Source organism: Sprattus sprattus (assembly GCF_963457725.1).
Source record: "Sprattus sprattus genome assembly, chromosome: 5".
Classification (NCBI taxonomy): domain Eukaryota; kingdom Metazoa; phylum Chordata; class Actinopteri; order Clupeiformes; family Clupeidae; genus Sprattus; species Sprattus sprattus.
In genome coordinates this window covers 36,794,236-36,818,359 of record NC_137924.1, presented here as the reverse complement: position 1 = coordinate 36,818,359, position 24,124 = coordinate 36,794,236, and the positions used below count along the sequence as shown (strand labels likewise).

Below are 24,124 nucleotides of genomic sequence, written 5' to 3'. Positions count from 1 at the left end.
TTGATACAATAGGATGAATATGAAGTTAACAGCCTCTCCATGGGACAGCTTCAGATTCACTATGTTATTAGGTCTGGTCACCTGTGTACTGTGTGAAACTGATGCCAGGGTTAAAATGATTTCCCCTTGGTATGAATAATGTGCTGCTCACTGATTATGCTTACTAGCAGTAATGATAGCCTTGAGTATTATCTTGTATGTATTGTTTGCCATGCACAGTATTTACCCCATATACTATGTAAGCCTGAACAGTTCACAAAGCTTTATTCTTATTATCACTGATACACACAAATGTAGGGCTTCTACATAGCTGCCACTAGAATCTCTCTGAACTGTCCATGTATTAAACGTGACATTCACAAGATTTTGGCCTTCCAAGGTGATCATGACCTGATCATAAATGAAAAAGCAACTTGCTAATAAACATCAGAAAACTTCGAACAGTCATATTTTTGGAAAATATATTATTATTGTAATAGCAAACACATTCATATTCTGTAGGTAGCGTTCTCTTGCTTATATTAGCTGGCTTATATAGTTTGAGGTGCTATTTTGGACTTTCTTAGGTAGACTGAATTGCCTTTTTCTCTTCTGGCATCACTGACCATGATTAGAAAACCTGATTTTGTCATTCGAGTGACAAAGTCCGAGTCGAGTGACAGCCCCTGAGAAATGTATAGAGCTGTCAAATCATCTGTCAAACTCTCCACTTCTAATTCTCCCAACATGCAAACCTTTCATTCCGTGCCCTTTGGTTGAATGAATTCTTTCTCCCTATGCATCCGCATCCAGTCCCTGTACATAATGCATAATGATACATAGCATTGAGATCATATCGCTCAGATCACAGGCTTTTGGAACCTATTCTTACATTTAACAGCAAACGATGCCTGTCTTTGTCACAGACATGAGCAGGCTTCTAAGATGCGCACTGTAGCACTACCTCAACTGGTCAGAAATACTAATCTTTTTAAAACATGTGATAAAATGCAGTGTCCCTCGAGGCCTCGCAGCCCTTAGTTGCTCTGGCAAACCAGACTTTGTGATTGCTGCTGTAGTGTACCTGGCTGTAAATAGCTTGATACACATACGTTTGTTTCCTGGCACCCTGCCTGTTGCCAGCTGACAGAACTCACAAGTGCCGTCAGCAAGGTAAACAGCGTTCATTAGGCAGTGCGTCACTCTGACAGGCTGTCAGGCCGATACCTGATCCATTGCATCCTTTCCTATTTTATACACAAGCAGATATTTATATATGGCACAAAAATAAGGGGAAATAGTAATACCTACTTATTTTAAATAAATGAAATGAGTTTGAAACTGTTCCAGCACTTATTATTACTAACTGTTCCAGCACTTGTTATGGGTGTGTCATTGTTATGAATATCTTGAAATCATGTCTGTGTGTTTGTTGATGCAGATGACCATCACAAGAAGAAGCCCCCCTCTCCCACGGCTCCTCTCCAACCCATATCATTGGGAGAAGAGCTGATGACATCACAAGAAGCCCTCCTCTCCTACCCGTCTCATTGGGAGAAGAGCTGATGACATCACAAGAAACCCTCCTCTCCAACCCGTCTCATTGGGAGAAGAGCTAATGACATCACAAGAAGCCCTCCTCTCCAACCCGTCTCATTGGGAGAAGAGCTGATGACATCACAAGAAGCCCTTCTCTCCAACCCGTCTCATTGGGAGAAGAGCTGATGACATCACAAGAAGCCCTCCTCTCCAACCCGTCTCATTGGGAGAAGGGCTGATGACATCACAAGAAGAAGCCCTCCTCTCCAACCCGTCTCATTGGGAGAAGAGCTGATGACATCGGACGGATGTTGAAAATGGAAGGACAACAAAAAAGGAGAAAAACTCTTTGGCCCCAATGTCTGATTCAGGACCAGCTCTCTACCTGCTGTCTCAAAGGGCAGCGAGCGCACTAGAACTACTTGAGATAACCTGCTAGTGGGTGCCGGACCATTAAAGTACCAACATTCAAAATACACAAGGGGGTGGTATTTATCAAAGACAGACTGTTTGTCTATCTTAAACAGACGTGTCAAATGTTATGAAAACATCTCTTAAACCATCAATATACAAATGCAGTGTTTTTCATTTTTAAAGTTTAGATGCTCAAAATGGAGATTGTGTCTGGGTATATGATTATGTTGAACAGTAGTATTGTATTTGATCCTTTTTACACACTTGTGTATGTAACTATGCACACAGATACATATATAAGCATCTTTACTGAAATGCAATTCTTCGTTAATAGTGTGAAAGATTCATCACTTGCAGTATACATAGTCCAAGTGAATATTTGTATGTTAAATTAGTTTACACTCATAGATAGCATATTCTGTATTTACTTTTGACATCCTGCAACTCTGGACAAGAGCGAAGGATAAGCACAACCCAGGAATTAGAGCTCAAAGACGCCGACGGCTATGAAGACTGAGGAAGGAACCACACCAAAACCATTCCAAACGTGCTTGTGGTACTGCTTTATTAGGAGGCAGGGAAGTGAAATCCTGTCCTCAACCACATCATCCTTTTCCCAACCTACCCACAAAATGAAAACTAAAATGCAAAACATGGAACAAAAATGGAAGAAAGTTCTAGTATTCCATTTCCAACAAGTACATCTTTATAAAAAGTGCACTTTTAAATATGTATGTCTGGAATCAATTATTTCACAATTTCTGTAATATGAAGGAACAGACAACATGTGAAAATGTTTTTCACAGAGCTCTACTTCTTTAAGTACATGACTGGCTGCTTGACTATTACTTGTTTTCCATGTGTTACTTATCTTTTTATATTTCACAACTGCTCAAGCAATTAACCAGATCTCTGATTATGATGATCCCCAATATCTCTGCATCAAAACGTTTGCATCATTCTTTCCCTATAAAAGGTATGTGGCCTACATCAGGGTAATAGACAAATCAGTAAAAAAATATATACATATCATTAAGTGAACATCTAAGTTAATAATATTTTAAACAAAAGCAGTCCTTATTTGTCTCAACACATGATCCTTGGTTGCTTAGTCCAGTCATCAGCTTTCTTTGAACCCTGCCCAATAAAAGGAAATTCTGGTAAAACTTAGATAAAATTAAAAAGGTAAGCCTACATGATTAAAACAGAAAAGCCAGTGTATTTATTATGCAGTTTGGTTAAGGAATCTATGTCACGATAGAAACTTGTTTATTATTCAGCTGCTAGCTACCCTAAAATTTTTTTTAAAATAAAAATAAAAACGTGAATATTGGTGTGTTGACTAGAAATACAAGTGAGGCTGTCTTTGTGTAGCCATGACTAAAACATTGCCAGTGTTTGCTACTGAGGGTGATTCTCTTTGGCATGGATTCACTCATACCACTCATAATCATTCACCTGGAGGTTAACTCACATTAAAGCACAGGGCAACACGTTGGCTTGGAAACCTCTGCACAACAGAAGAGGTCCGGTTCAGGATTGAGTTTTACACTGCAAACCCTGGAGCCGGACACGACGAGACGTCGAGACAAAAACCCTCCCAGCAGCCTTAATCTGCATGACCCTCCACAGTCCAGCGATCAGAAGGGGCAACACCCAAAGCCAGCCAGGCCCCATACTCAACCTCAGTCCTACTGCTAGGTCAAAGCACATTTAAAACAGGTAACAACATGGTGCAGGAAGAAAAGAGCTGGCAGCGAGAGGGCATGGCTATGTGGTAGCTACCATCAGGCCAAACCGCTCATCTCTCCTGAACAGCCAAATCACCCGCAGAAACAAGTTATTACAGAACTCACCAGCATCCATTCATACATATACATTCTTTTTATGGAATAACAACAGAAGCCTCTACTGTAGAATAAGGAATTGTTTTCATTCATTCATTGGATTAACAGTGGGAATTTGAAGACAGTCATTTCTCTACATTGATGTACTTTGCAATAAAAATCCCTGCAAAGCACTGCTGACATTAAATTATGAGACTACGACCTCAGACTCATTCAATCAGGGTAGCAAAATATTTGACATTCAATAGTTAATACTGAGGCAGTACTCTTGGCTCTTCTTAAGGAGGCGGGGTGCACAGAGAATACTGGGTTAGCACTAAGACCTACAGCGGAGTGCTTCTGCAGCAGCAAGACAGCTTCACCTCTGGAGATCTGATCGTTTGGACATGATCATGCACTTAAAACTTTGAACGTAATCTTCACCAATCAATCACAAATCAATATTTTTACAGTACAGTCTAAACAGAAACTGTGTAAGAGCAGCACTTAAAATCAAGCCCCACCCCACCTCTTCCCCACACAAGTCACTTTTAAACTAAAAAAAAACAAACACCTGAAATCCCCATATGTAGGCCACTCCTCTTTTGTAAGTCATCTTACACCACTGCTATCACACAAATTCCCCATCACCCTTATTCACTCAACACACACACACACACACACACACACACACACGCTTTCTCTGCAGTTTCAATTGTATGTGATTGCAAATGCATTAAAAAAAAAGAAAATAAGAGGGGAATGGAACACACCATACATAACATCCTTATTATTTGTGAAAGATAAAAGCTCAACCACCCTGGTTAAATTTGCAGTGCAGAATGTTAGGATGCAGATTACTATATATTATTATATACCATGGTAGAGACGCTTTAAAACACCCCTTCAAAAATGAGCATGGCTCAACATATGACACATAGATACAAATGAAGAATAAATAAGCGGTTTCAGAGGCTTTAGTGTCGTCCATGCACTCACACCCACCCTACACCAGAGCTGAGATCCTGGTGACTCACACTACACTGTGTGCAGCTAAACACGGCCATCATGCCGAGCCAAAGAGCATGCCTTGCCTCCTCACCACCCCTCTCACCCTCACAGACATACACATTCACAAAAGGGTTAGTTCTCTCCTCACCACCCCTCTCCCTCTCATACGCTCACAGACATACACATTCACAAAAGGGTTAGTTCTCTCCTCACCACCCCTCTCCACCTCCCTCTCACAGACATACACATTCACAAAAGGGTTAGTTCTCTCCTCACCACCCCTCTCCCCCTCTCACAGACATACACATTCACAAAAGGGTTAGTTCTCTCCTCGCCACCCCTCTCCCTCACATACGCTCACAGACATACACATTCATAGTTCTCCTATCATCTCTCCTCCGCTGTCCCTCGTCTTCTGCAAAGTGACTGGGAGACTGGGAGCCTTCAGGGATCAAACCTACAAACCCAAACTGAAACAGACCATTTGAAGGGTGCAAAAAGCAAGGAGATGGAGGTGATTTGGTGAGGTGATGTGGAGGTGGTAGCAGTTGCCCGAGGTGGGAGGTGAGCGCCTCCTCCTGTCTAGCTAAAACTGGGGGGACAGGAGGTGCAGCAGGGTCACGTCATCGGTGCTCTGGCGTCTGCGTCTGCTTCTGTGGGAGGATCCGGCAGCCTCCCGACAGACAGACAGCCCCCTGCTCAAGCACTTGGAGGAGAAACAGGGGCTTGGTGGAGGAGCCTGACCTTCTCCTCTGAAGTAGAGCGTCCCTTTGGACAGAGCAGTCCACTGGTTCAGTCTCTGGACTGGTAGAAGAGGATGTACCCTGACTCAGAGTTCTTGGAAATATCTGAAGTCAGGCCGTAGAACTCCTCGATCGCCTGAGCGTCAATTTTCTATATCAGGGGACATGAATTGAATTTGTCAGAGGCATTCAGAAAATGGCACCAGTTCAGCAAACACCAGACTTACACCAGATCTTATTTCCACATTTGACACCAGCAGGAGATTGTGCCTGTTTTGTGTCATGTCATGTGTCATCGGTCATGTGTTGTGTAGTGACCACCTCATGTTATAGAAACACTCAGGACCTCCATCTCTTCTTCTTCTTCCTCCCTACCACCTTTCACACTATCTTGTGTGTGTGTGTGTGTGTGTGTGTGTGTGCGCGTGTGTCTGTGTGTGTGTGCAACTGTGTATGTGTATGTATGTGTATGCGTCTGTGTATGTGTGTACATTGGTGTATGCGTGTGCGTCTGTGTTTGCATGTGCGTCTGTGTATGCGTGTGCGTCTGTGTATGCGTGTGCGTCTGTGTGTGAGTCTGTGTATGTGTATATGCAGACCTGCCAACATTGGAAAATGTGTTTGAGTACCACCCCGGTGCGGCGCGGTGCGGGGCGCGGTGCGGGGCGCGGCAAGATTGTGTGGCCTTCATTTTATTAGTTATAATGCTGTTGTTGCATTATTGAACCAATCGACGACATTCTGAGCTAATACATAATGCAGTTCTGAACCACTTTAGAAGGCCTAATGAAATAAAATAAAAAGACTGTGATAACAGTTATAAGTGATAACTGTGATAACTGTGACAACAATTTGTAGCCTGGGATGTTATTTCACTCTAGGCTCCTTAGGAACTTCTCACACAATGGTCATGTTGTATTTTTTCCCTACCTCATACCTATCAAGTGTCATGATTCATCATTCTTTTTTCTCCCCACGTCGGATGTTTGAATGCAAGCCCAATTACATGTGATACCAGGACTAGACAACTGCTAAGACCAAATGATGGCGCTGTGTTTGCTTCTTTATTATTTAATTAAATTCTAGTCAGTGGAAGAGTTTTTTAGGCTATTACAGACATCCCAACCTGCAAAAAGTCATTTCAGGGAGGTATTCCCCCCCTAGGCCTACGTACTACTGTTGTGGTCCCTAAAAGTTATAAAAGCATAATATCATTCTACTTACCGAAACAGGCCAATCAGGATGCTCCTGAGGCACACACGCACACTGCCTCACACACGCACAGTCTCCAGGTCCCTCTCCCTCTCTGTCGTGCGCGCGCTACACAGATGCTAACACGGTTTGGAGCACGTCGCTCGCTCTAGATTCCGGGAGATTTTAAGTCATTTGAGGGCATCAGGGAGTGGTTATCAATATGCGGGAGACTCCCGGAACTTCCGGGAGACTTTGGATGTCTGCTATTATCATTAGCCTATTATTTGTATTATTATTAGAAACATATAGCCTTTTACACTGTGACATGACAACAGCTGTGCGTAAGCATGTGTGGACACTGTACGTGGAAGGCTGCCGCGGACCTCTAGCATGAACTTGACAGATAGGCCTATGATTTTCTGATAATATGCATCTCACTGTGTTCGTTACCTGTTGCTCCTTGGTGACTGATGTCAATAATGACATTGCACACTGTGCAGAAAGCATGGTGGGGATGTCTAAAAGAACGGAGGCATGGCCATCTCTCCCGGTAACTATCAATTATTTTTTGCGATCTTTTTATTTTATCCGGTGGTTCTGCCATGGTAACATACTACAAGAGTTTGTCTAAAATAAGTAGTTTGAAAAAACCCCAAAAGCGTAAAGTCAAACCATTTATAACACAGCCAAGACACTTAGATGTATTTGCCATTTTAAATCGATGGCGAACACGAAAACCACATGGTTAACATCGTTGGGCTAAAATTAAATACATTTTTAACGTCTTATCTCTACATTACTCGTTAGTTTACCTTTAAGTGATTTTTTTAAATGTCCTCACTTGAAGAATTGGCCAGATGTGGTCGGGAAGGGAGAGTTAGGTAAGTATTCATGAATGAAAAATCGCTAACTGACACCTAAACAGCGGTTGATTCCTCTGACCGCAGAGTAACCTAGTATTCTCTGATTTCGATGGTCATACAGGGGATAGTAACGGCAGGGGGTCTGTGATTGGTCAAACTCCTCTTCTGCTTCTTGCTCTGCTGCAGCTGCCTATGTACTCATTGGTGACTCGAGACAGACTGTGAAGTTTGAACCCATTGAAAACCGGCAATGCATTATTGAGCGTTATGCGTTCTTAAAAAAAAAAGATATATATTTTTTAGGTTTTGCGTACTTTTAGACCATCAACTCGTACCAGCGTACTTTGATGTCAAAATGCGTGCCAGGTACGCAAAATGCGTACATGTTGGCAGGTCTGGTATATGTCTGTGTATGTGTATATGTCTGTGTATGTGTATATGTCTGTGTATGTGTATATGTCTGTGTGTGTGTGCAGTTGGCACTTCTTCCCATTAGTACAATGCTGGCCCTTCATCTCCTTTTCCTCTTGAAAATATTTCCTCTTTGCCTCTAGAGTCACAGGCCAGAGAGATGTGGACCATGACAGCCAATAGTGTTTGCTATGAAGCTGACGTGCAAGCTATTTGTGCATGAAGAATGCATATACATGCCGCCTCTACTATTTTTGGTTAACAAGTCCTTTCAGATGAAAAAGGCCTTTCAACCAACTACTGACTCCTCATAACTCAAAGATCCTGGCATGCTGGACACTGACGGCAACAGACTCCATACAAAGAGCAATTAGGTTTCAGCTTTGGGAGCTACAACAACATTTCATCAGTCTTGCCAAGTGTACTTCATGGTCTAATGTATAAATAACTTCATTCAATCACTCTTACCTCTACTATATCATCATCGAATAGAAGCCAGAAGCCATGACTCTTCACAATGGTGATGTAATGACCACGGTTTGGACCACTGGAAAAAAACAACACAGATTTCATGAACAAGGCGTGTTGGCTCGTTCCATTCCACAGGAGCTCAAGGCAGTTGGTATGAATTATCTCTCATTTTGTTAGGCCTAACAACTTTCACCTAAGGAATAAAACATATTCCTTAGTCATATTTCTAAGTTTAACTGGTACAGAGATGCTCCACAACATTTAGTCCAGAAAGGGGAATGGGGAGGCTTTGTCTGGTGTAAAAATGGAGGACCTGACCAAGCCTACCTGCCACAATGGACCACCACAGCCACCAGGTCATACATTCGATCCGGGTTGGTGGCGTCTCCGGAGGTGTTGAAGAGCCGCAGCTCCAAGGGGAAGACCACGCGGTAGGACAGCTTGGTGTAGCGGTGCAGCTGATCCATGTATTTAAAGCGCTTCAGGTGTAGGGCCAGGATCATGGGCAGCTTCTTCACACGCATCCTGGGAGCCAGCGGGACAGGACAGATAATGTGGTCAGTCACGTCATGTCACGTCATGTGATCTGCCCACACCAACCTGGGAGGATGCCAGATTCCCCTTCCTTTTTTTGTTGTTGAAGTTGAACAGAGGTCATGACAAGGACACGGTCAGGCTCAGTTGTCGAATTTGTCTGACTGAAGAGATCAGAGCTGTTCAGTATTATTTTCAGACTGAACTAAGTTCAGGAATATTCAAAGGCAGCTACTAAGCATCCAAACTGAACAGTATTCAGCCAGCTGTGTTGTTCACTTTTGATACACTTTACCTGACTACTATTAATCTTTACCCTAACCTAAACATTAACCTTTAGTTTTTTATCAACCATTATTCCGACTGACCAAATGCCATTTCACTGTGTATTCAACTGTGCCCAATTGATGGGTTTTATGCAAGGCATGCTGATTTCTAGAACACTTCATACACAGACGCAATTTGGTGTGCTTTCCATAAATAAAGGCAAAAGAAACATCCGAAAAATAACAGCCTTCTTTTGCACACCAGTAGTTCTGCACATTCTCCCTACACGCTCCCATCACACTTCTAGTTCTGCACATTCTCCCATCACACCTGTAGTTCTGCACTTTCTCCCTACACGCTCCCATCCAGCGTCGGAAATACACAAGGGCCAAGGGCAAAACTGCCCCTAGGAAATATTATTTTGCCCCAAAAATAACTAGGAGAGGGGCAAAAAATGCCCCCATAATTTTCGGTCATAATAATTTAATGAACTTGTCAAAAACATCGTAGCCTATATGACCCGGTCCAGTTGCAATAAAGGTGCCTTAAAGGTGCAATATGCAACAATTATGCTTCAGGATTAGGGTTAGGATAAGCAGTTTAACCTTAAAATAACAGCTTAAAAAAAATTGGGGCACTACAATGACTTTTAATATGAAGAATTGCGTCCGTGCCAATGGGATAGCAGGGTCGATAGGCATATAACTGTGTTCTGTAGTTTTGCCTGCCGCAGCCCGCCGACCTGACTTTGATTACCTTCTGCCGATCTAGTAAGTAGCTTATTTGCCGTCTTGCTTAGTCTTGTGTTGCACTTGATTGATGTTTGACTGTGTAAGGACAGTCGTTGAGTAACTAGTTTGTCATAATGTCAAAGTCAGCACATTTCAAGAGATTTCGTTAGTTTTAGCTGCTAGCATACCTTTAGCGAATAGCTATTAATCCTTAATGCACCTTTAACTGATAGTTGCGTACGAACGTTCTAACAAAAAAATATTTGGAGCGCTTCTCAATCAGACCTGTAAATGCGTTAGCTAGGATAAATGAGGATCAGCAAACCCAGTCTCTGTCACCGTCTCTCACTGTCTAAAAAATAAAATTCACACACCCAGCTACCATCAAAAATGGAAGCTAGATTGGCTTGGGGTGGAGGATGAAGACGACGACGAATTTTTTTCAAGGCATGTCGGGGTTGTGGACAAAGAGTTGCCCAAGTGCCTCCAGCACAGGCAAATTCTTCTGCTGACTTCATCAAGGGGAGCAAAAACATACAGAAATACATGGCCTTTTGTCACCAGGCGCCAAGCAACAAGCCATCGCCTATGGTGAATGATAACTAGTAATAATCCTTTTAGAAATGATTAAGTTTGGTTTAGCTAGTTTAATGTTAGTTAGCTAACGTTAGATAGCTCTGATAGTGTGTTAGCTACAAAAGCTTGCTGGAAAGCTAGCTAATTAGTCCTTTCTGTATTTCCTGTAGGCCTCCTATAGTAGGTACAACATGATTAAAGGGAACACAAAATCCATAAATATAATAGATTATTATTATGAAAAAAGAAAGAAAAAAACGATTGTTAATAGTTGTTTAAAATAATGTAATAATTACAATAAATAACCACAAAGAAATAAGAATACAATTGAATATGATTAAACAATCATATGTTTTCTGTTTGGTTTTTGTTCAAAAAAAATCTTTAGATTTGTAGGCTACTGCATTATAGTCTTATTATTGCCATTTGATGACAATTGCTCATTGACAATATACTGTAAGCCTAAACTAGTGTGTTTATTATTTTGAACAAAAGTGAAATGTTATTACAAGAGTTTCTAAAAGTGCACCCAATGTTTTGTTAAATGCCCCTGCATTTCAATAAGTGGGGGCAAAAATGGCCCCACAAAATGTATGTACATTTCCCACCCTGCTCCCATCACACTTCTAGTTCTGCACATTCTCCCATCACACCTGTAGTTCTGCACATTCTCCCTACACGCTCCCATCACACTTCTAGTTCTGCACATTCTCCCATCACACCTGTAGTTCTGCACATTCTCCCTACACGCTCCCATCACACTTCTAGTTCTGCACATTCTCCCATCACACCTGTAGTTCTGCACATTCTCCCTACACGCTCCCATCACACCTGTAGTTCTGCACATTCTCCCATCACACCTGTAGTTCTGCACATTCTCCCTACACGCTCCCATCACACTTCTAGTTCTGCACATTCTCCCATCACACCTGTTGTTCTGCACTTTCTCCCTACACGCTCCCATCACACTTCTAGTTCTGCACATTCTCCCATCACACCTGTAGTTCTGCACATTCTCCCTACACGCTCCCATCACACTTCTAGTTCTGCACATTCTCCCATCACACCTGTTGTTCTGCACTTTCTCTCTACACGCTCCCATCACACTTCTAGTTCTGCACATTCTCCCTACACGCTCCAATCACACTTCTAGTTCTGCACATTCTCCCATTACAACTTCAGAACTTCAGAATGAAGGTGGACACACAAATGAGGTGTGATTTATTTACAACTAGTGCAGTGCCCGTAGGAATTATGCATTCTGTAGTGTTAGCAGACGTAGGTGTAGCTGTTGGGTAGTGTAATAGCAAGACATATTTGCACTCCACATAGGTACAGGTTACACTGAAGTATTATTGTGATGCATGTTTCCTTTTCATTAAGAAATGTTTTAATGTTGTATAGCCTTTTTGGAGATATACCAACAAATAAAGTTTGAGATTATGTAGTGGATGCAGTTGAATATAGATGTCAAAGTATGTCATAAAGAAAGAAATTATTTAAAATGAAGTTATGGTTGAAATAGGATCACTTCTTTATTGTAAGGGTAAGTGTAGGGTAAGAATGGTCATGCAGTTGGACTCAAATGTAGGTTCATTTTATTGAATGTATGTAGCCTACAGTACAGTAGGGGTTGAGCGTGCAAATGCAGTTGGACTAAAATGTAGGTTCATTTTATTGAATGTATGTAGCCTACTGTACTGTAGGCTACTGTATGACTTCGATGATGCTAGCTTTGACAACCCATTCTCAGACAGATCGTGGTCTAATTATGTCCTTACAATGGGAACACAGTTTAAATACTCTGACTGGAGATGGCGTTACTATCCCCCACCCGAATTCAGTGCAGGACTGGGAGGATAACATGACGACGTGGGCCCAACATAACTTACAGCGAGATTTGCGCGTATTTCGTGGACTCCATAGCAACAGACGGGAAAGCCATGGACAATCTGAAAGCCTCCGAGGATTATCAAAATATTCATATTGTTTATAGTATAGCGTATTTTTACGGTACATTTCTGCACTTATTTGACTTACAACTTGGCAAACTCATTTCATAAGCATGGTTGAAATGTAACTGTGATTACAGCACTTATTCATGGCATATGCAAAACGCATGAATTTTAGTCTATACAACTCTCTCTCTGAATTCATAGTTGGCGAGATATTTCTATTTTATCGTTTGCGTTTGGATTACTATTCCCTGTCTGTTAGATGACTGTACAACTCTAGACATTACTTTGAAACTTAATATAAAGAAGCTTATATAAACAAATAGATAAAATCAATCACTGTCTTAAGATTACCTGAGCAAAAGTCTGTATCTGTTCACCAAGAAGAACTTGAATGCGGATCTCCTTATCGTATCCAACGCTATTCTGAATTTTGAGTGAAGGCAGGATAGTTTTAATACTGCTAATATTGCTTGTGACGTCATTTGTGACGTCATTTCGGTGCTACGGGAAACGTGTTGGAACCCAATGCATGGCAAACGGTAAAATACAAATATCTTGCGAACTATGATTTCAAAAATCTTCAAAATCACGGATGCACAGGTTCATGACATGCGTAAGCTACATGCGAAATCTCATAACTAACGTAACTACCGTCAGTGAGATACGCCCTAGACAGACTGACACCCACACTGGATTTATAGATAGATATAGAAGAATATAATACCAGCTAGATAACTAGCTATCATTTCATGCAAATGGAAAGCTCTCCAATAGAAAAAGCAAACGCTAAAGCTAAACGTACCTTTTCTGTGCCTCCTGTTTGCTCCGACACTGCTCACAGTAGTACTTATACTCACTACATAAGGTCTCTGTGTTGCTGAAGCCCCTGGACAAACACAAACACAATTTTGTATTTAATTGTAAATGTATGCAAGTCTGGCAAGCTGTTGGCTAGCGAGCAAAATTAGCTCACTCTCTGCTCCATGTATCAAGTGAGAACATTATCTAAAAAGCCTATAGGTTTGGGGAGTGAGTCTCATCTCCCATCTCACCTGAGACAATGGGTGATGGACGTATTCTGCTCAACATCCACCGACAAGTCGAGAAAGTCCTCATCTTTACTGCTCACCTGGGGAAAGAAGACAGAGGATCTCTAACAACCTCTTAGAAGAGTCTCCAGAAGTAGTTCCTGGGACTGACAAGCGCTACACAGTCGAACCTAAGAGTTCTTTAGTGTACTAACTGCTACACACTGGAACCTAAGAGATCTTCAGTGTACTTACTGCTTCACAGTTGAGGCAGCGAGTCTCATTGGTCAGTGTGCCCTGGAAGATCTCATGGACCCAGGTCTGCTGAGTCTTCTCCTCTGCATCGCCCTCTCCTGTGCTGCTGCTGCTTCCTCCACCTCCTCCTCCATTCTGCACCACTTTACCATTCTGCTGCCGCTCCTGGCTCTTCTCCTCCTGCAGGAGGTCAGCAATGGTATTGAGCAAGTAGTTGAGAAACTCATGAGCGTCCTGCTGCATGTAGTTGTCGAATAGTTCTAGAAGAATAAAGGAATTATAGACAGGAAAGGGTAAAGAGAGAGAGAGAAAGAACATTTGCCAAATGAACAACCGTGTATAATTATACTCTTAACTTCCACATTTTTTTTTTAAAACTGTGATTAATGGTTGGTATAAACTTCTGCAACAACCTGCAATGTGACAGATTAGCTGCTTCTGCCCCCTACACAAGTTCTCTCCTCCATCAAGTGCTGAAGGTCTGCTTCTACTCACCGTTTTCCTTCCTCAGTCTTGAGATGAACTTCTTAGGCGGGATGACTCCCACCTTTTTTTTCTGGGTGGCGATACTGTTGAAGAGGTCAGACAGGCACGTAAGCAAGCTTTCCTTCTTGCGCGGCTGGACCTTGTAGGCCAGGACTTTCTCCCGAAAAGGCCGGCAGAAGTACAAGGCCTGTAGTACTGAATTACAGTAGCAGGTGTTCCCAAACTGGTGGGAAAGGAAAGAAATCAATCATTCAAGTTCATGACTGATAAAAAGATCAGTATTCACTCCTGTTGGCCCTTCCACAAAACATCAAGAGCTAAAACATTAAACGGGTTAAATGTAAAGTTTGATATTCTAATTACTAGGCAGTGTGTAACCAGCATGTCACTGTAGATGCTAGAGGTGGGGTTAGTCAGAAATACTTTTTATACATTCTTATACAGGGACACCAGATAAATATGAGGGGTCGTCAGATGATTAATGGGAGATGATAGAAATACATTATTTTGGGGGTTCAGCAGCACACTCTTTATCTTGCTGTAAGTGATATCCTTTGGATTTTTGCCTTTACCATGCCTTACCACACAGACAGATAATGTTTCCAAAAGCTGAAAATGCAAAATACAATAATAATAATAATAATAATAATGATGATACCAATATCATTGGTTGTACAATGACTATTTTACTTCTCAACATCGGTCCAAACAATGTGAAGGCACCACACTTCCTAAAGATATTTATTTGTTATTAATTAGAATTAACTACAATAGTTTGTCTATCCGAGACTCAAAGACAAAATACAACAACACACAAGGACCCCAAGCCAATTTAGTATCAACAAAGAGCTTAAAGGCAAGTCCCACCACTTGGCAGCCATCTTGGCAATGCCTTTGGCAGCTTTTTCAGGCAAACAAGATCATCTCAATGGGGGGAGATTCATAACTCCTCATAGGATGGTCAAACAGACATTAAAAGTAAATCACATGAATCTGTGTTTCCCAAACTGATCAAATAAGAATGTAGCCTACTCTTCATGTTGACTGTCTCACTGTGCATGCAACAAATTTCAGCTATTACTACTGCAACAGTGGAAATAAACAGAACCTGAAGGGGAGGCGAAACGTCAGTTATGCCGTTTCCAAAAATGTGATTGGTTCTTCATAATACAGGGCAGACCAGTTATAAATTTGCCATGTTTAGCATCTTTAACTCAGATCAATGATGGCTCAGTACAAAAGGAGGAACAAATCTCCAGACTTACATTGACCAGCCCGAAGTAGTGTTCATTGACGGGAAACTGTTCCGGTCCAATCTCCTTCTCCAAAGCAGAGGCATTGGCGCCCTATGGAGGAAAAGACATACATTTCAAATCAGACAATCCCACTAAGGCCAGTGTTACACTACATGTACCTCCGCCAGTATGACACGGGTGTATACAGCCGCGGAAAAAATTAAGAGACCACTTCAAAATTATCAGTTTCTCTGGTTTTACTATTTATTGGTATGTGTTAAAGTAAAATGTACATTTTTGTTTTATTCTATAACCTACTGGCAACATTCCTACCAAATTTCAAATAAAAATATTGTCATTTAGATCATTTATTTGCAGAAAAATGACAATTGGTCAAAATAGCAAAAAAGATGCAGTGTCTTCAGATCTCGAATAATGCAAAGAAAACAAGCTCATATTCATTTTTAAACTACACAATACTAATGCTTTAACTTAGGAAGAGTTCAGAAATCAATATTTGGTGGAATAACCTTGATTTAAAATCACAACTTTCATGTGTCTTGGCATGCTCTCCACCAGTCTTTCACATTGCCGTTGGGTGACTTTATGCTACTCCTGGCGCAAGAATTCATGCAGCTCGGCTTCTTTTCATGGCTTGTGACCATCTATCTTCCTCTTGATCACATTTCAGAGGTTTTTTATGGGATTCAGGTCTCGAAATTGGGCTGGCCATGACAGGGTCCTGATCTGGTGGTACTCCATCCACACCTTTACTGGCCTGGCTGTGTGGCATGGAGCATTGCCCTGCTGGAAAAAACACTTCTCAGAGTTGGGGAACATTGTCAGAGCAAAAGGAAGCAAGTTTTTCTTCCGGGACAACGTTGTACTTTGCCTGGCTGAGGTTTGTAAAAGACCATAAGGATTGAAAAAAGCGGACTGGAGGGTCTTCTAGTTCGTCTTCTCTGATGAGTCCAATTTTCAGCTTTGCCCAACACATGGTCGTCTGATGGTTAGACGGAGACCTGGAGAGGCCTACAAGCCAGAGAGTCTTGCACCTACTGTGAAATCGGACTCATCAGAGAAGACGAACTTAGAAGAACCTCCAGTCCACTTTTTCAATCCTTATGGTCTTTTACAAACCTCAGCCAGGCAAAGTACAACGTTGTCCCGGAAGAAAAACTTGCTTCCTTTTGCTCTGACAATGTTCCCCAACTCTGAGAAGTGTTTTTTCCAGCAGGGCAATGCTCCATGTCACACAGCCAGGCCAGTAAAGGTGTGGATGGAGTATCACCAGATCAGGACCCTGTCATGGCCAGCCCAATTTCAAGACCTGAATCCCATAAAAAAAACTCTGAAATGTGATCAAGAGGAAGATGGATGGTCACAAGCCATGAAAAGAAGCCGAGCTGCTTGAATTCTTGCGCCAGGAGTAGCATAAAGTCACCCAACGGCAATGTGAAAGACTGGTGGAGAGCATGCCAAGACACATGAAAGTTGTGATTTTAAATCAAGGTTATTCCACCAAATATTGATTTCTGAACTCTTCCTAAGTTAAAGCATTAGTAGTATTGTGTAGTTTAAAAATGAATATGAGCTTGTTTTCTTTGCATTATTCGAGATCTGAAGACACTTCATCTTTTTTGCTATTTTGACCAATTGTCATTTTTCTGCAAATAAATGATCTAAATGACAATATTTTTATTTGAAATTTGGTAGGAATGTTGCCAGTAGGTTATAGAATAAAACAAAAATGTACATTTTACTTTAACACATACCAATAAATAGTAAAACCAGAGAAACTGATAATTTTGAAGTGGTCTCTTAATTTTTTCCGCGGCTGTATGTGTGGATGTCCAGGTACCGTCCAATTTCCTGCAACCGTGCACGTGGCCACTATGCTACAAGGGCACCTAGAAAGGAGACATTCTAAACATGGAAAGGCTGACCATGGCTTAATGTTCCCACACAGCAATCAATGATGACCACACATATTTTTTGCTCATGTCTTGTCATAAACACATACATTGAAATCCTATGGGTATGGATGTGATCCTCTCCATTGATGCCCATTATGGGAAAGGCTTCTATGGCTTAAGCCATGTTAAGCCTTTACACATTAAGCGTTTAAGAACGCCCCCTAGAAAGCAGACTCCAAGCAGACTATAGAAAGCATAAAAAGAACAACTATGGTGGTGACAGCTGTCTAATAGACTATAATAAAAGCCTAACCCATATCTCATTTTTCACTACAGTTTCTGTTCTTCTGATTATCCTGCAAGTTTAAATAACCTTTAAAAATATGAATGAGCAGTGACAATAAGTTGGTGTTGCACTGGCACCATGGTGCTACATAATATGACTGACAAGCACAAAGGGGGGGGGGGGGGGGGGGTCAGTCAATGTGATGCAGGGGGATTGTTTGTGAGGCCCACTGCCATGGGGAAAAAAACTTAAATGTAGTGGAGTAAAAAATTAAAATAGTAGTAAAATGGAAATACACAAGTACTTCAGTACAAGTAAATAAGTGTGTTACCCTTCACAATCAATATAACAGTAGCCCACATGTGAGAGCCAAACCCATTTTCGAAAGGCGACCTAAGGAGGTCGGTCGGTGTTGTTGATATGAGGAGTGCCCATGTAAAATTGGAAGCGTGATTCCTTCGGCTGTTAGATGGCACAGAAAATCATGTGAGGTGGGGCTGTGCATTCGTGGAGTTAACTTGCTTACAATCAAGCCAAAAAGTGTCTTCCTAAACAAAATAAACAAAAACGCGAGAGTGGTGGTTTCGAAATTTCAATAACTTGTTTACACGTTAATGTTACGTGTTAAAGACATCTCACAGTTCACGTGGTGACAACTGACAAAATATTTTGTTGTCTGAAAAATAGCCAACATTTTGTCTGTCCATTTCTGGTGCATAAACGTATGATTGGTATGGATGGCTGACTAGCTACGTAGCCAACTCACGCAATGGTTAACGCTGATTTAAAGCAATAACGTACTCACTGTTGCATGTATTGATGCATTGCATTATAATGTTATGTTAGGCGCATAGAAACAAGGCTGGTGTACACACACAACATTTGTAAACATTATGCGTTAGCAAGCTAGCTAGGTCACATGAGTGAAAAGCTTGTGTCTTCTAACAAGACGCTGAGGTCAGCGTAACTCGGATTTATCTTAAGGTTAAATGATGCCAAGGGTGAAGTAATTAAGTCATATTTTATAAACATGGTTGCTACGTGGGAAAGCACCACATCACATCTGGTCCTTGCACTTTAACTAATTTAAATCAAGCGAGACCGGAGCTAAAATCGCGCAGCGGCATCTCGCTAGCGTTTGGATGTCTGGCTAGCCGGCTACTAATATATGCTAGACTACGTGATGTTAGCTATGGTTAGCTGAGTGACTAGCCTTATGCTAAAAATATCAAAACATTTTTTTTTAACTTAACCTTTCAAAAAACAACTTTAACGTTACGGATGCGCGGTAACGTATACATAGGATGAACATAATTTCGCCGAAAGTTCGCTCACATGTTAACATTAATCTTAATGTCACATGATGGAAAGGTAGGAGTTAGCCAGCTAGGTAGCTAACAGTGAAGGTTGCTAGTAGGAGAAGGTAGTCACAATAATCGGGGCATTTTAGTAAGTAGCTAACTTCTCCTAATTAATAATGGTGGCAATAACGTTAGCTAGCTAAGTGTCAGTGTGTTCCAACTGGGGACAGCGTATTACTCCCTGTTGCAAAGTAATATATTGCTAGCTAGGACAGTTCTATCAGAATAATGTAGATGCTTAGGTAGCTAGCTAGCCAGCTCGCTTACTTTGATCCGCCTATAAAGTTAACATAAATATCACTGGTTGGTTGTCTTGTACTTTGCAAATAACTTTACTTAACGTTACATCTTTAAAGTCAGTACCCTAACTTATGTATGGCAAGTTACATTTAAAATCGAGCAACATCATATGGAACACGGGGAAAACATTCTTAAACTTTCTATACAACAATACCATGCATCTTTATGTTTAGATGTTAGGCAGTCCAGGTAGCTAACGTTAGCTGCAACTTTACCATGAGCGCAGTGGACCGGACGCCACCCCTTCAGCCGGGAAGTTTTGAACATTCTAATGAAATAATGCGTTCATGCACTACAATGTGAGATTGTATAAATGCCATGTTGTATTCGATGGACCCTGATATTCGTTAGAACTTTAGTTCTACAACATTTTAAACATACCGGTGGGATGGTACCTGCTGAAGGGTTAAACCAACATTACCCTGCCTAGCTTGCAAGCTAGCAATTGCAAAACAGCGCACATTAAAAATGAAACCACAACTTACCATCGTACAAATCGAGGCGATCTTTCGGACTGTCATCAGTATTTCCATCCGTCTTCCGCCATATTGGACCGAACCCCAATTTAAAACAGTGACAGCCGCTACGGCTGAAGTTCCTCGGAAACCTTACGCACGTCCAGACCGAAAACGAAATGAGGGAGTGTCGCTGCTGAGCTTGATTCCGAAGCAACATAGCTAGCTAGTTAGCTAGGTTTCCCATAGGCCGTTCTCTCGTCGCGCTCGGCCATTTCCGTTAAATCGAGTGGAGCATGCGCAACGTATCTAAACTTGACATATGCATAGACATGTATAGATGTCTACTTATACATGTCTATGGACATATGTGCCCTATAGCCTACTAGGTTTGTATTGGAACCAAAAGTCTCTATAAATTGTTGTCAGTGCATTAAGAAGATGTAGCGTAATCGCAGAAAACATAAAGGTATAAGCTAAAACTAAACCCACATCATTACTCACAGAACAAAAACAGTGGTATGCCCTGAAACGTTGCCTCTATCATATAAAAATGTTCTGTGGAAATGATGCAGACACCTAAAGATAGGCTATCCGACGTTTAGGTTACCATAAACAGGTCAACCCGATGGACCTACACTTGGGTGACTTGTCACTATGTAGCATCGTCTGGGACGGAGTCGTCAGCCGTATCTCCTGCTAAGTTCACGCCCCCATCCTATCTCGGGCGCTTCTCTCCCTGACTAAGTTTATAAGTAGCTACTGACTAAGTATTAGTTGTAAGATGCATAGTCTCCTTTATTCAGTAGGATTCATCAACAGCCGCAAATCTGCCGAGACATATTATGTAAAAGTAATGGAGGAAATACAGCCTAGTCTACGATCGAACTGAGGCGAGTTCCCAAGGAAGCGTATTTTTAGTGGTAAGTAGTTCTGAAGAAGGCTAGGCTGCAACGGAGAAGCCCGTTTTCGGAACACTGTGATGAGTGCGACAGAGAGGACCTCCGGAATTTCAACTTAACGGAATTTTTGGAAGAGAAATTCAGTTACGACAGTAAAAAGGTTTACATATGCTAAATGCGCCTTCCTGTAGACAATACTAGAACAATGAGCAGTGGTTCTAGCAACTTTCTGCTAGTTCCAATACCGGAGTATCCCGTTCTGGACTGTGATCCTAACAAAAACGTCAAGATTGTCGTGCTTGGCGCAAGTAATGTGGGAAAAACAGGTAAACCTATCATATTATTTGAAGAAACTTTTCGTGATCATTTCCAATTTGTAAATATATTTCTTATCTTTCCGCTGGTGCAAATATTTCTGAATTGGCATAGCTAATGTCAGTGTAACTCAGATCACATCAGTGTCTGTTTAAGGCCTGGTTATAGCTTTCTCACTTTAAAGCTGTTAGTTGAAAATGTAGGATATTTGAAAATAAAATAAATTAGGTAATTTTCGTATTCAATATTATATATAACATTAATATAATACATACAAGTCGTATGTTTATTCAGGTAAACAAATATTAATTCTTATCTTTCTTTTGCAAAAATAAATACATATGCTTAATATTTGTCCATTGTATAAATACATTAAAATTGTGGATCTGGATAAGCAATCTCACCAGAGGGCGATATTTGCACATTCCCAGAAACAAGCCGGTCCTCCTGCCTATTGGATAAGTCTGGAACCTCTCTCTAACTCTCTCTCTCTCTCTCTCTCTCTCTCTCTCTCTCTCTCTCTCTCTCACACACACACACACACACACACACACACCCACACACACACACACACACACACTCACACACACACACACACACACATCCACACTCTCTCTCTTTCTCTGTGTGTCTGGTGTGTATTTAAACACACCACAGACAGAGGATAGTTTTCATAAATTATCTTTGTAAGGCAGTTGCTACGCAAGAAAAAAAAATATGTTTTACAGGTTCTTACTGGCGTGCTTTCTTTTCTCTAAACTACAGCTTTAATTGTAAGATTTCTAACCAAACGGTTCATCGGAGATTATGAGGCAAACACAGGTAAGGTGCATTTCACTCTAAATGCATTTTAAAACTTTACTTCTTATTTCACTCTTTAATGTATTCACTATTATTCATTTCAAGGATTATTTTTAGTGTCTCAACTGATGTTAACTCCAAGTTTTATCCCAGGAGCCCTCTATTCACGAAAAATCACCTTGGATGGGGAGCAGGTGTCTCTACAAGTGCAAGACAATCCATGTGTATCTCTCCAGGTGAGAGCCTACATTATCCAGATGTTTTATGTCATTTATGGGTTTGCTCCTGGGTATTTTTTCTGTTGAAGTCTCTCATGTTAGACTGGGCCTATTGTTATTATGTTAGTTTAATCAATAGGCATGAACCTCAGGGATTTCACCATTTAAGTTTGGCTCATATCAATTCAGTGCTTTGACTAGCACAACAGAAACAGCAAAGTCTCCCTTATTTTCATAACCGTACAAAATAGTAGAGACAATAGAAACCTGGTCAACTTTATTTTCATTCCCACATTGCAGTAATTCCTGCAGCACAAGATAAAATCATAGACCACGAACTTGTAGCTTTAAAGCATTGTTTTGTTCATGAGAGAATCTCTCTCTCTCTCTCTCTCTCTCTCTGAAAGTATATCTTGTAAGAATATGAAGACTGTGTACAATTCCTAAGAATATGCTCAGCATTCTTGAAGAGGGTCAAGTTACAGCATGGGACAATGCCTAAATATATGAAACTCTCAACGGTTTTCGTGGCTTCGCCGTTGAGCATAACAGGTTGTGTCGAAAAGCCTGTAAAGAGAACAAAAATGCTTTGCGTTGTAGCATTAATCTCTAATTATGGTAACTGCTTTGACAACACGTTTGTAAAAAAAAACTGTTTATTTGAACCTCTTCAATTCTCTTAATAGTCAACATTTAGGGTAAAGCCATTTCATGAACATAATTTTACACAGTTAACAATGTTGCTCCTGAATCATAATGGCATTTGTGTACTGTGGAATTAAATGAGAGGAACAGCCTTGCACAACCCTCGTAACTGATCAGACATACATCGGGGCTGTAAGCTTTCTTTGGTTGGGGCTGTATAATCTCTAACTATAACATCAATTATCTCACTCTCTCTCTCCCTCTCTCTCTCTCTCTCTCCCTCTCTTTCTGGCGCTATCTCTCTCTTACACACCTGCTGTAAAAAAGGACGAGGCAGAAGGTCTGTACTGCCAGGAACAGATTAATCGCTCCATCTACTGGGCTGATGGCTATGTTCTAGCGTTCTCCATCACAGACCTTAGTAGCTACCGCACTATACAGCCACTCTACCAGCATGTCCGTCGCATCCACCCCAGTGGGAACATCCCTGTGATCCTGGTGGGCAATAAGAGTGACCTCCTGCGGGCCCGCCAGGTGCCCACTCATGAGGGGGAGGCACTCGCTGCTGAGCTGGGTGGGACATACTTTGAGACCTCAGCACGAGAGAACCACGAAGGCGTCCACTCTGCATTTCTGCACTTGTGCCAGGACGTCATCCGCGCCCTTGGAGGTAGTAATGGAGAGAAGAGAAGAGGGGGGCTTCACCTGGCCAGGCCCAAGTCTCCTAACATGCAAGAGCTTAAGAGGAGGTTCCGGCAAGTTCTGTCATCCAAGGTGAAGTCAGCCACTACACTATAAAAAAAATAGTGCACCTTAAAGACTTGGAAAATTTTCCATCATCAGAATATAGCTCAGCCGTTATTGTCATTGCAATACAAATAAGGACCTTTTTTTAGACATAACAAGTGGGATTGACTGGTCAAGAATTATTTTGGTTTCTCTAACATTTTGTTAATATTTTTGTATTCATTTTTGTAAGCATGATCTACGTATCATATCACATTCCAGTAATGTAATAATTCAATGAGGTCATTTCTGAGAGAGAGTGTGGCAGGGTGGGGTACTAGTTATTGGTGAAAACGTTTCCATCTTACCATTCATGACAAATCTGTTGCAATCTCCTGAACAATAAACAATCTAAATCTTTTAGAAATAATCAAAGCACATAGTAACAAAAAGTCACCCATCTTAGTGGATTCTGTTCCCATGTTGGCCACTGTGTCTAATGAATTTAGAGCAGACATCCGGAAGCTTTAGCCACCCCCCTCTTCCTCCCTTAATGACCCTCAGCATGTCCATGATGTTCTTGGTCCATGCTTTACAGACTTTTTTTTAAATGTGCTGGGGCAAAGGCTCTTGATGGCTGTTTCTCATGACCTCTGACCTTATCATGCGACCTCTGAG

At 41.4% G+C, this 24,124-nt stretch overlaps 2 protein-coding genes across 2 annotated transcripts; one reads left to right on the top strand and one right to left on the bottom strand.

Annotated features, from left to right (window-relative positions):
• Positions 1–2,483: 2,483 nt before the first annotated feature.
• Positions 2,484–20,003, bottom strand: usp12b (ubiquitin specific peptidase 12b). The gene is made up of 9 exons (XM_080838311.1): positions 19,870–20,003; positions 15,552–15,632; positions 14,296–14,509; positions 13,801–14,060; positions 13,570–13,646; positions 13,320–13,403; positions 8,779–8,976; positions 8,449–8,527; positions 2,484–5,663 (listed from the first exon to the last, which is right to left on the bottom strand). The coding sequence occupies exons 1-9, from the start codon at positions 19,915–19,917 to the stop codon at positions 5,562–5,564; spliced, it is 1,143 nt and encodes a 380-aa protein (XP_080694437.1). The 5' UTR covers positions 19,918–20,003; the 3' UTR covers positions 2,484–5,561.
• Positions 20,004–20,696: 693 nt separating this feature from the next.
• On the top strand, positions 20,697–23,518 carry rasl11a (RAS-like, family 11, member A; the record flags this gene model as incomplete). Its single annotated transcript, XM_080838312.1, has 4 exons — positions 20,697–21,067; positions 21,822–21,878; positions 22,011–22,093; positions 23,048–23,518. The coding sequence occupies exons 1-4, from the start codon at positions 20,917–20,919 to the stop codon at positions 23,516–23,518; spliced, it is 762 nt and encodes a 253-aa protein (XP_080694438.1). The 5' UTR covers positions 20,697–20,916.
• Positions 23,519–24,124: the final 606 nt, after the last annotated feature.